Here is a 13125-nt window from a genome sequence, read left to right as displayed (position 1 = left end):
GACACAAATATGATGGGAAAAGGAAAAAAAATTCGAATTTGACAGCCAATAAGAGCATTCTACTTATCACGTCTATAGAGATAAAAATTACTTTTATTTTTCTCACTATGCAACGTATAATTTGAACTGTATTCGACCATACTCCTAAATGATATCAACTAGTATGATATTACAAAAAATGATGAAATATTCACATGCCCAATTTTATACGTATGCATGGCAGTACTAAAAACTTATGCTAGAGAGTACTGCAGTAACTTAAATTTAGTATAAATTAAATTTTCTCAAATTTCAAATTCAAAACACGTGCTCCCAAATTTAAATATCCAAAATGTATCCCACACATGCTTCAAGTTCATGTATCTATTTGGATCAGATCACCTTGATGGGCAGAGGCTTTGGCCCATAAAGATGAATTAAATCTCATCCAAAATCTTTTTATTACTGGGCTTGAATTTGAGATTGATATCAACAAAGGCGGAGCCAATTAAGGTCCACAGGGAGCACGTGCCCTCTGCCCTTGTTGTATTTGTTTGGACCGGATCACCTTGATGGGCAAAGAATTTGGCCCATAAAGATGAATTAAATCTCATCCAAAGTCTTTTTATTACTGGGTTTGAATTTGAGATTGATATCGACAAGGGCGGAGCCAATTAAGGCCTAGAGAGGGTACGTGCCCCCTGTCCTTGCTCAATACATAGGTACATATTTTTGCTATATACATATATTAATATGGTAATTTTAAATAGTGTCCCCTTAAAATTTTCAAATTATTCTAATTTCTTATTATTATTTTTTTAAGTTGCAAAAAAAAAATAAAGTTACATATATCTCCCTTTTCAAGTACACCATATATTTTTTCCTTTTCTAATTTTTGTTTCCTTTTTCAAAAATGTTCTTTTTTAACTTGTGTATAATTATGTATTTTTCTATCTTTTCTACTTATTTGTTTTTATCGATGATATTTGTGATTATATTTTATTAAAATATTATTAATTGTTATTTTGATTCTTATATTTGTAATTATATTTTTCTTTTGAATGATACTTAGGTCATCACTAATGATGTGGATTAATAATAAATCACCATCTATGTGATTTAGTTGTGATTTGGTAAATGTATATTTACCCATTATAATAAATCACCAATTCTGTGAAGACATGCCTATTTATTATTGGCTCACATCACTAGTGAGGATGGTGTAGATCACTAGTGAGGAACTAAGTATTGCTCTTTTTTTTATTTTATTTTTATAGTATTTATTTAGCATATTATTTTACAATTTTTTTTTTTTTTCTTTTTTGTCTTTTGATTTTAAAAAATTATATTTGTCATAGTTATTATTATTATTATTATTATTATTCCAACAAGTGCAGTATGCCCTTTCTGAAATAAAATCCTCCGCCCTGTATCGAAGGAGTGCTAGACTGCTAGCCTATCTCAGATTCTCAACCCATTATTTATTGCATGTTTAATTTTGCTTGTCAAGTTGAAGGAGGGCACATCAAAAGCTTGTACTACTCAACGGAAATTAGAATGCTCTCTTTATGAAGAACGAATTAAACCATACCACTTTATATATGCCTAAACTTTACCATGGATGGTGTAGACATGTACAAGTTTTAACAATCCAATGATTAAGATCAAGATTTTCTTTTTTTTCCCAAAAATTTCTAGACTTTCACAAATATTCGATCTCGACTATTCGAAAATAATCATGTACAAATATCGTATAATTATAAGATCCGGTGCAGTATAGACTATTCATGTAGTCATCAAAGGTGTTTCCAGTGTTGCATAGAAGAACCATTTGAATTTAAAAAAAAAAAAAAAACTGTGACTTACATGAGATGGTGAATAAAAAGATATTTAAGAAAAATAATATTCACACTCCACTTCATATAATGCTTTTTTTTTTTTAGTTTATTTTATAAATGACAAAAATATGTCTTACATGTAAGCTTTATTTGTTTAGACGTAAAATATTTTTTAAGAAAATATTTTTTTTTCAGGTAAAAGATTTCTTTTATTAGTTTTATTATTTTGGTATTTGGCAAATATCTAAGGTTGAGTTTGAAATTGAGGTCGAGTCTATCAAGTGAGACATGTAAAATAAATTGATGAATAAGTTATTTTTGTTAATTTTTAATAAATTTTTTTCTTGGTAAATATTTTATAACAACCAAACACCACAAAAAATAAAAAAATATTTTACCCTCAAACAAACGGAGTTGTAGTCTAAGTTGGGACAACAATATCATTTTATTTTAAAGCCGAGTAGGTACGTACCCATTTGTTTTGTTCTTATTTATTCATTTATTATTGAAACCGAATCCAAAACTGACACATCATGTAGCCATTTTAGCCAAGCTCTGCATAATTCAATGTCTAAACTGAGTATTATTTTTCCTGCATGCATATTGAGTATAGGCTTCAATTTCAGCTAAGCTATTCAATGTTTAAACGGCAAAGCTGAAAAATATATATGCTTATGCTAATTGGATGTGTGTGTGTGTGTGTGTGTATAAATATAATATGTGTTTGTGTGGATGCTAGTAGAGATGGGAGGTATGAACATGAACTAATGAATTATTGGAACATTTAACTTGAAGTGGAGCTGCTAATGTGTAGTAAATTTGGTACTGTAAATTGGAATGAAGATTTGGAAAAAAAAACAAAACAAAATTGGAATGAAAATTGGACATTAGTTGTGTAAATAGTTTGCATGTGTCCACACATATACATACACTCAAGGGCAGATCCAGCCTTTCTAAATGGGGTGGACTAATTTTGGACTGGGCTAACTTTGGACTGGGCTACCAGCCCACCCTTGGATAGGGATGGTAACGGGGCGGGGTGGGGCGGGGATTCCATTCCCTTTCCCCATCCCCATCCCCATCCCCGATACAATTTTCATTCTCCATCCCCGCTTAAAATTTTGCCAAAATCTCCATACCCGCCCCCGCCCCCTACACCTTATCCCCGTCCCCGCCCCGCCCTGCCCCCGGCCCCGGCCTCATAATTTTTTTTATGAAAAAAAAACACATTTTTTCTTATTTTCATATATATATAATAAATCTAATTTAATAATAAATTATTATATATAAGGGTATATTAGTAACTTTACACTTAATCACGGCAGGGCAGGTTTACTACATCCCCGCCCCCCGTGGGGATTCATAATTTGTCCCCATCCCCGTTTAGCTAAAAGGATCCCCATCCCCGCTATAAACGGGGTAAGGCGGGTCCCGGCGGGGATAGGAAATTTGCCATCCCTACCCTTGGATCCGCCCTTGCATACACTACATGTATAAAAATCTACATTATGCATTCATCGTCCATGATGCTAGTATGCTTTTACCTTAATGTTGAGAATTGGATACTAAATGGGCAATAGTCCCTCTTCTCCCTGAGGAGGTCCGTATTGCAGCCTTAAAAAACATATATGAGTGCCTGTTTGCTTTTAACTTCCGAAATAAATAAATAATAATAATAATAATAATAATAATAATAATAAATGGAGGTGGGGGAATTAGCTTTCATTCTTTGATATGACTCTGGACATGTATTTTGGCAATGGATTGATTAAAACTTGAAATCTGAGTTCCTTTCTAGACTGTCATGCAATCAAGTGAAACTTTCTCAGCCGTTGATTCCTCTCATCGCTACTCACATCTCATCTCAAAGTGCATCAAAACCAAACACCTCACGCTAGGGAAGCTCCTGCACTCACACTTTATCAAAACCGCACTAACCCTTAACTTCTTCTTCTCCAACCGCCTCATAGACATGTACTCCAAATGCAATTCCATAGAATGCGCCCAGAAAGCTTTCGATGATCTTACAATCAAAAACACCTTTTCATGGAACACAATCTTCTCAGCATACTCTCGTATTGGTCAGCTCAATAAAGCTCGCCAACTGTTTGATGAAATGCCTGAACCAAACCTTGTCAGCTATAATTCACTCATTTCCAGTTTATCCCATCATGGGTTTTACAAGGAATCGATTGGTGTGTTCCAAAGATTGCTGAAACAGTATGATAATGTGTTGATTGATGAGTTCACTGTGGTCAGTGTAGTGGGTACTTGTGCTTGCTGCAATGCATTAGAGTTGTTACGCCAGGTTCATGGATTTGCAATTGTGATTGGATTGAGGTTTAATACTGTGATGTACAATGCTTTGATTGATGCTTATGGAAAATGTGACGAACCAGATACTTCGTATTTAATTTTCAGTCGAATGCCGGGAAGGGATGCTGTTTCGTGGGCTTCCATGGTTGTTGCTTATGCCCGGGCATCTAGATTGGAAGATGCCCGTTGCATCTTCTATCAAATGCCAACCAAGAATACGGTTTGCTGGACTGCCTTGATTGCAGGGTTTGCGCAAAACGGAAAAGGAAGTGAAGCTCTTGGTCTTTTTGACCAAATGCAGGAAGAAGGTGTCCTACCTAGCTCCTTCACGTATGTCAGTGTTCTAAGTGCTTGTGCGGATCTAGCACTTGTGGAAAAAGGGAAACAGATTCATGGGCATATCATTAGGATTAGCAGTGCAACCGATATTTTTAATGTGTTCGTGTGCAATGCTTTAATTGACATGTATTCCAAGTGTGGTGACATGAAATCGGCAATAACACTATTTGAGATTATGCCGGAAAAGGATATTGTTTCTTGGAACTCAATGGTGAATGGTTTTGCGCAGAACGGATACTGGAAGGAGTCACTTCTGATTTTCAGAAGAATGATAGAAGCGAGCACGAAACCCAATCATGTCACATTTCTTGGAGTGCTGTCTGCATGTAACCACGCAGGTCTGGTATGTGAAGGACTCCAAATTGCAGACTCAATGGAAAAGCATTATGGTCTTAGACCAAGACCAGAGCACTATGCGATATTGATTGATTTGCTCGGAAGAAAAAACAGACTCATGGAAGCAGTGGAGTTGATTGAAAGAGCTCCCAGAGGGTCCGATCATGTTGGGATGTGGGGTGCACTTTTGGGTGCTTGTCGGGTCCATGGGAATTCTGATCTTGCTAGAAGAGCAGCAGAGGCTCTCTTTGAGCTGGAGCCTGAAAATTCTGCAAGATATGTTATGCTGTCCAACATTTACGCTGCAGCTGGTAGATGGGACGATGCTCGTGGCTTAAGAAGGTTGATGGATGAAAGAGGGCTAATGAAAGACGCGGCTTATAGTTGGATTGAGGTAAGGAATACCAGACATGAGTTTGTAGCTAAAGACAAGTTCCATCATCAGATAGAAGAGATATATGAATTACTACATAAACTGCTAGATCATATGAAGGATGTTGAATATCTACCCCCTCAATGACAACTCATTTTTTCCCAAAGTGTCTGATTTGATGCAGTAGATGGTGAACAAACTTTGTAGTAGCTTAGAAGCTTTCTGATTAACCTGGACGCAGTAACAGAAAGCTTCTCGATACTAAATAATACTGGTTACCAGGGGCGGAGCTAGGATTGCAAAGCAGGAGGGCTAAAAATAATTAAACCTGTGATTGCTTAATGTGTCATTCATGCTCTAAATACATAATTATCATGCATCAATTATTCAATTAAACTTAATAATTTACAACCTTCTAACACATTTACACTTCCAAACTCTAACGTATTTTCACAGTCAAGAATCTATTGAAGTTTGCTTCATATGAATATTAAAGCAAACAAATACAAGAATACAAGATTTATATGTTTCTTATCAATAAATTCACATTAGAAAGTAAGACTTATGTACTTCGCCCCTGATTAGTTATTAATCCATTATATAGTAAATTACACAATTTAACAAGAAATTATCAAGTCATCAACAAAGCGTTTTTTTTTTTACAAAAATAAAATTCAATATTTCACTGGATTGACAATAATAATCCATGATATCCATCCACCTATGCCTTAGTGCCTTACACACGAAAAGTTTAGATCTTCTTCGATAGACTAACAATGTGTTTGATTTACTGGGTTGGGCCCTATTATATTTTATTATGGTTTATTTTGTGATTGTGCATGTCTATGGTTCGTGAGCTTGCTCATATTTAATGTTTGACCTTTGTAAATTTTATAACTCTTTTTACTTATAGAAATACTATGGATTGAGCTGGGTTAATAGGAAGAGGAAGAGTAGTACATGGGCTTATAGGAACAATAGTACTAAATTTTTTTTTTCAATTGGACCTGGGCTATAGCCCATTACTAGTTCCTCCCTTGCTGGTCACACGAGTGATGCTGTTTGCTTCTCAACGTTGGATCACACGAGTCCTACATTCATGCAATCTAACAGTTAAGGCGCGACTATCACTAACATTTCTCTTAGTATATATACATATATTTATACCCCCAACCGAACAGTCAAAGCGCGGTTGTCACTACCACTTTTTCCTTATTTTTGCACACTAATTTTGTCTAGGTTTGCCAATATTTGAAAATATTCTTGTTGGTCCTTTTGTTCAACTTCATTTCCATTCATAAAGATCAACCTCAGCTGATATTTCAAGTCTTCATGAACTGTTTCTGAAAGATATTGTTGATGAGCAGCATATCTTAATTGCAAGGAGTTCAACATCCAAATGCCATCAAAACCACGGTTAAAAGGAAAATTACAAATAACCATATTAACCGATGGAAGTGATAACAATATATTAAAAACCGAGGATGCAACACGACTAATCAAGAATACAAGGCCATTAACTCAAGGATCTTTATTTTAACGCCATTAGGTCGAAGATGCAAGACAATTAGGAACAATGGCGTTGCATCTTCGATTTAATGGCGTTGTGTCCTCAATTAATCGTGTTGCATTCTCGATTTAGTTGTGCTGCAGGTGTAAATTACACTACAACATAAAACTCATAGAGGATTTGGATCCTACCAAAAGACCTACAAACCATATATACTATCTATTATCAAGCCACCACTAGCAGCCATGACTGAAGAGAAAACCTAATCCAACCAACACCTGCCTCAGTGACCAAATGGGCAATAGCTCAATTGGAACAAGCCCTCCTCCCAAAAAGAAAGTTTGGTGTTTGAGTCTCAATGAAGACATGAATGTGTGCACGCAAGCTTAACCTTCCGGGAAAAAAAAAAAAGGTCTTATGATAATGTGAACGGAAGGTCTCTTAGATTGTTTTTGTTTGTACACACACATATAATTGGTATCATATCATATATTTGAAATGCCTAAGCACTAAACTATGCCCTCCATGTTTGCAGAGACATATGTGCAAGATGGGTGAACCAAACTACCTACATCTCAAAATGACTTGCCAATTAAATGAATATTTTGCATTGCTACACATCTCATAAACTTGACAATTAACAAAGGCACTTGACTTTGTTCAACTTGTAATCTAGCAAGTAAATATGCAAGAGTTCTATATAATCTATGAAGCTGGACTTCACATAAAAGATGAATGTATATACAAATATTACATTATTATTCATTTCCTATATATATAACTAAGACTCAGATTATTCCCAAAAAAAAAAAAGAAAAAAAGAAAAAGAAAAAAGAAAACCCATATTGACCCAATTATTCAACTTTTATTAATTCCAGGATCCACATATCCTGGCAGAGTTAGTGAATAGTACTGCAAAATTGTAGAAAGCTTCACTGAGCAAAGCTGATTAAATCCAAGATTGGATAGGATAGTTGCATTTGAATGAATTCACACCATTGATATGAGCAAAGATATTTGAAGAGATGTCATCTTCTTCTTTCACTACTACCTGTCGGGGAAAAAAAAAATAAAAAAATAAAAATAATGAGATAATATATATAGAAATTATTTGAGTATATTATTGAAAACAGTACATATGGAAGCTTTTATTTTTTTATTTTTTATTTTTATACATATGTAAATGACCATAGCTTATATATATATAAGGATGAGATTAGTCTTACATCTTCATCTGTGTCCTCTTCATGGTTGCTACAAGTGGTTCTTGGATTCTCTCCAAATTCATCGTTCTTTGCAAACCGTCCTCTAACTCGAGGTCTGCTGTCTGCTAGTGTTTTCCGGCATGCATACTGTGTATACGCTTTCAATTTCAGCTAAGTTGTTCAATGTTTAAACCATAAAACTGAAAAACATATACGCTTATGCTAATTGGATGTATGATGTATGCATGTGTTTGTGTGGATTAGTAGTGATAGGATCAGAGGAATGACCATGAATGAATTATTGGAACATCTAGTTTTATGTGGAGCTGCTAATGTATATAGTAAATTTGGAACAGAAAATTGGAATGGAAATTAACCACCAGGCCACTAGCACGGTTGCTATGATCTCTCCTCTCCAAAGGGTCTATAGTTCACGCCCTGCTTGGTGTATGTTGTGGATGTGTTCGTTTGCCCTTTCCGGTAAAAAAATAATCGAATGGAAAAGGGATATTAATTGTGTAAATAGTATGCATGTTCCAAGCCTTTTGATGCAGATTTCTCCACACAAATACATACTCTACATTCATAAACATCTACATTATACATTCATGATACATCGTGCCTACACAGTATATACAATCGTGTGTGTGGAGAGAGAGAGGGAGCGAGACCTTGATTTTCTTGCTGAAATTCCTCTCATTCCTTTTCTTCATGTATCTATGGATCTTCTCTTTCCTCTGTTCAACGGAGAGTTTCCCAACCTTGAATGTAGAATCTTCCAAACTCGAGATCTCTGATGCCAAAGGAGTAGAACTCCCATTCCCATTCACAAGATGTTGACTCTCATTACTAAGAGCCTTCCCAAAGAATTACGATGAACACAAATTCAAAGAAGAGTTTAAATTAGTATTCTAAATATTGAAAAACACAGAAACTTAAACCAACCAAAAAAAATTGCAGCCCCCAAAAAACTCCAATCACGAATAAGAACGGCATTTTTCTTCAGAATTAAAATTTTACTTCACCATCGGTCTTTCTACCTTTTCCATTGCTAATCTCCATTTCCAAACACAATCTAAAATTTATTTACTATTATATAAATCAGTACTTGCTCACCAAGTCCTTAATGGACAGAACATGACAGGAATTGAACCAATTAATCTATTTTTCAATTTTTAAAATCGATGAAGCAAACTATTCTATTTGACGCTCTGAAGAAGGACAAGAATCCACAAACATTATGAACACACACACACATGAAAATAATGTTTAATGGACTGTAGCAAGCACCTGTAGCTCGGTAGAGTTGATTATCTGTGGCAAAGGTTCGAGACAGAAAATTCCACCATTATCTCCTTGATATTCCAACTCTTGAGTTTGGAGTTCAGTCCCCATAATCATACTTCCATTGAAAATCCCGGAATTTTCAGCAGATAGCGCAGCATTCAGATTACCGGGGAGGTAAGGCCCAATCGTGTGATCAAGAAAAGAGCAAGAAGGCGATGAGGGGTTCAAGCGCACGTAAGAAGGCATCGAAGACAAGCATTCCTCTTCATAAACAGCAGGTAATGTTGGCCCCATAAGCGGGACAACAGGGTCAGGAGGGTATGGTGTGAGCCCATTAACTGGGATTTGAGATTGCAAAGAAGAGAGATCGAATTGATCTTGTTGTGCAGTCAAAAATGGAGGAACAGAAAAAGGCGGAGAAGGGGAAAAGTCTATAGAAGCCGAGATGTCATTTTCAATCTCCTCCGGGGAGTCAAAGATTACAGAGAGGTTGCTATTGTTGTTGTTAGTGGAAGTAGGGGTTGTGGTGGAGGTGGTGGTTGTGGTGGAGGCGGTAGTAGTGGTGGTGATGGTTGGCACATTAACAGTGCCATTTTTGTCTAAGGAGCTAATAAATTTTATGTCTGGAGCAAAAGAAAGATTTGTGGTATAGGAAGAGTTTTCTTCATAGCAACAATTAGAACTTGAGGCAACTTCAGAGTTTTGCAGTGTTTCCGGGAATAAATCAGGGTCACAAAAGTCGAAAATTTGAGCACTAAGAGGGCTCGAAATGTCTTCCTGCAGAACAAAAACAACTAATTAGATCATGAACATGAAAATCAAATGATGACTAGCTACAAAGATTACGCACAACCTTTTCTCTATGCACATAAGTAGCATACTTCTTCATATTTCAGTAATGTATAGTACTACTGCTCTTGTCAAATTGAATTGGGATATATCTAAGTCTTATATACCAATCACCTCCATGTTTCTGATATGAAATATCAAGATCTCCGAAAGACAACCAAATAATTACAAACATATATATATTCCCTAAGCTGACTTTTTTTATGTGCATACAAGACTATATATAATGCATCCATATCAATATATATTTGGTATATCTATCTATATATATCTCCCAAAAGATTATATGAATGTATGGGAATCTACATGGGCATTTTATTTTGCACTTTTGTTACAAGAAGACATTTGATATCTTAAAGAGGATGATCTATTGATGGGTATTTTGTGCAAAGTAGGAAAGGATGTGAATTAGTGCTCCATGTGACCTGTAAAAACTAGGGCACCGAACGAAAACAAAAAAATGAATATGATAAACAAAGAAGGAAGTTGAGGCATTATAATTTTGGTGAAAGATATAGCAATATCCAAATTTGTACAAACACCGGGAACTTCAGAGCACTCAAATAAACATTATGTCAAGCATGTGATGTGCTCTGCCATTTGGTTCCTTCCATCAATCTAAATGAACAAAAAGAATCAATCTTATTAGAAAAAACTAAGCTAAGGTTGAAAGATACTATTCCATACTAATCAAAAGAAAAGTGGAAATAACCATAAGGTGAATTCTTTATCACAAAGTGTCCTTGGGCAATGGCTTTGATAGTATCACAAACCGCGACTTTCAATCAATTAGAGAACTACACCAAAACAATGCAGCACTTTGTAATATCTTTGGGAACTCAAGTAAGTCCAAATGTAATCAAGCATTTCGAAATTCGATTTTTTTTCCCTAAAAAAGAAAAGTAAAATTAGGTTTATTTTCTTATTTATCATGTGGAAAATTAATCTTCAACTATATTGTTTAAAGCAAATCAAGAAACAAAATTGAAGGCAAATTAAAGAGAATTAGGCACAACAAGTATTGAAGAATAACACAAAACATATATTAAATGATAACATGACAAACATATGATGTGTCATTGCTTTAAAAAGCATCTCATAAATCATCAAGAATGAAGAAATGAACCCTAACAAAAAGGGAAATTTAAAAATTCAGAACTCTGTAAATTAATGTGGGCTGGATTTTTAAAAGAACCCATTGACAAATTTGAGCCCCAGAACCCAAATAAAAGCAGCATGCATATACACACATATACATACATATATATCTGAATGAATGAATTTGTAAATAAAATAAAACATAAGAAACAATATATATATATATATATATATATATATATATTAGAATTGGAACAATTACAATGGGAAGTTGTTCAGGCTGAGGAATAACGTCCTGCAACATTGTTTGCTCCGGTGAATCCACGAAACATTTAGCTCGATCTCTCACATAATTTGCTTAATTTCTTAATTAATTTAATACCCTTATCGACCTAGCTTCAAACCCATGACTGAAACCAATGGAGATGAAAAAAACTCCATCAATGACAAAGAAAGACTTTTAGAGAGAGAAAGAGAGAATACATAATATATACATATAGAGAGAGAAAGACTATTTTTGAAGGAGGAGGGGGGACGTTAGCTGTAAAAATGGTTTGAAGAGAGTTTGTTATATAGGGTGTATGGGATGTCCGTACGTCGCCGTCAGCTTGGGCAAACCCGGAGGTGTCGCTGGACCATTCATTGACTCTCTGTCTACGTGTCAACCCATGGTTTTTTGACAAGTGGCACTCATCCTACATGGAACATGGCACGTTGCTGACTTGGCACAGTACAGCTATAACGGTCGTGCAGAAATTGGGTTGACCAAGCCTCAGCCAATTTCCTCGCCGATTTTTTATTTATTTTTTTGTTTTTTAAAAATAAAAACTAGAAACTGAAATTCTTGTTTTTAGAGTGAAGTTCCAGAAATAGCCCCGGGTTTTGTGGTGGAAGCTAGCAGACAGATTTAGCAAGTTCATGCATGTTTTTCTGGATAACCAATAATTATCATAGTAAGAAAGCTCGATAGTACTATATAAACAAATGCTTTGCTATTTAATTATATAGTGATATTTTATATCTACATTTATTTCTATATAACAATGCAATTTACTTTGAATTCTTTGTCTCTCTCATCTCTTTATCTAAATTTAACTTATTGATAATAGCAATAATTTTTCACTTCGAGTTGAAATTAAAAATAGATATATATATACACACACACATATATATAATTGTATATTTTAAATTTAGCTGAATAACTCAATTTTCAATTGGAACGATTATCATTTTTCCTCCTTAAAAATTAATAAAAATCTAGATGACATGATTCATCAATTCGCTATACCTTTGTTAGGTCAGAGATAGCGTCAAGTTCAAGTATCAACATGAGAAAACGAGATTAGAATCCTCTATCGTATAGCTATTAAAGACTTGACCACAAAAAATGACATAGCTATTTTTAGGATAACATAGGTAAGAAACTAACGTCTTTTGAGAAAAGTTGAGGTCAAAATAATTTATTTGAAATGAAAAATCATATTATTTTACATTTCGTTGAGTTAGATTGTTCTTATTCTGTAGATTCTGATACAAGGTTGTAATTCTAACTTTTTCAGAGTAATATTTCACTAATGGCTTGCCCCTGAAAGGAGGATGGCTTGCCCCTAAAAGGAGGCGCACATTGGAATAGCACCATAAAAAAGATTTGAGAGTGTTTTTGGTTTCCATTTTCTCTTTTTTTCCTTTTTGTTTTGGTTTTTTTTTTTTTTTTTTTTTTTTTTTTTTTTTTTTTTTTTAATAGAAAGATTTTAGTTGAAATAGCAGAAAGACAAGGACAGTAAACTTTCGGCAATGGCCTTTACTTTTCTTTTTCTCCACTGAGATTGATGTAGTAATAGCAATTGTTATTCACTTTATTTTTAAACTTTTTTTTATATAAAACTATGACCCAATTAAAGCTAGCCAATGAAATTCAGGGGTGAATTGTGTCCATGTCAATAGAAAAGGTCAAAAAAGACAAAAAGATTTTCTTTTTGCAAAAATATCCAAGCT

The 13125-nt window shown here is 34.6% G+C and overlaps 2 protein-coding genes across 2 annotated transcripts; one reads left to right on the top strand and one right to left on the bottom strand.

Moving 5' to 3' along the window:
- Positions 1–3497: 3497 nt before the first annotated feature.
- Positions 3498–5546, top strand: LOC132300109 (pentatricopeptide repeat-containing protein At2g13600-like). The gene has a single exon (XM_059797066.1). The coding sequence runs from the start codon at positions 3622–3624 to the stop codon at positions 5326–5328; it is 1707 nt and encodes a 568-aa protein (XP_059653049.1). The 5' UTR covers positions 3498–3621; the 3' UTR covers positions 5329–5546.
- Positions 5547–7149: 1603 nt separating this feature from the next.
- On the bottom strand, positions 7150–11654 carry LOC132300103 (zinc finger protein CONSTANS-LIKE 5-like). The gene is made up of 5 exons (XM_059797054.1): positions 11393–11654; positions 9187–9960; positions 8568–8753; positions 7918–8043; positions 7150–7742 (listed from the first exon to the last, which is right to left on the bottom strand). The coding sequence occupies exons 1-5, from the start codon at positions 11432–11434 to the stop codon at positions 7641–7643; spliced, it is 1230 nt and encodes a 409-aa protein (XP_059653037.1). The 5' UTR covers positions 11435–11654; the 3' UTR covers positions 7150–7640.
- Positions 11655–13125: the final 1471 nt, after the last annotated feature.

The sequence above is a fragment of the Cornus florida genome, unplaced genomic scaffold (genome assembly GCF_030987335.1).
Source record: "Cornus florida cultivar Cherokee Brave unplaced genomic scaffold, ASM3098733v1 CherokeeBrave_3.0.0_Hap2_Chr01, whole genome shotgun sequence".
Lineage (NCBI taxonomy): Eukaryota > Viridiplantae > Streptophyta > Magnoliopsida > Cornales > Cornaceae > Cornus > Cornus florida.
This window is presented reverse-complemented; position numbering and strand designations above follow the sequence as displayed.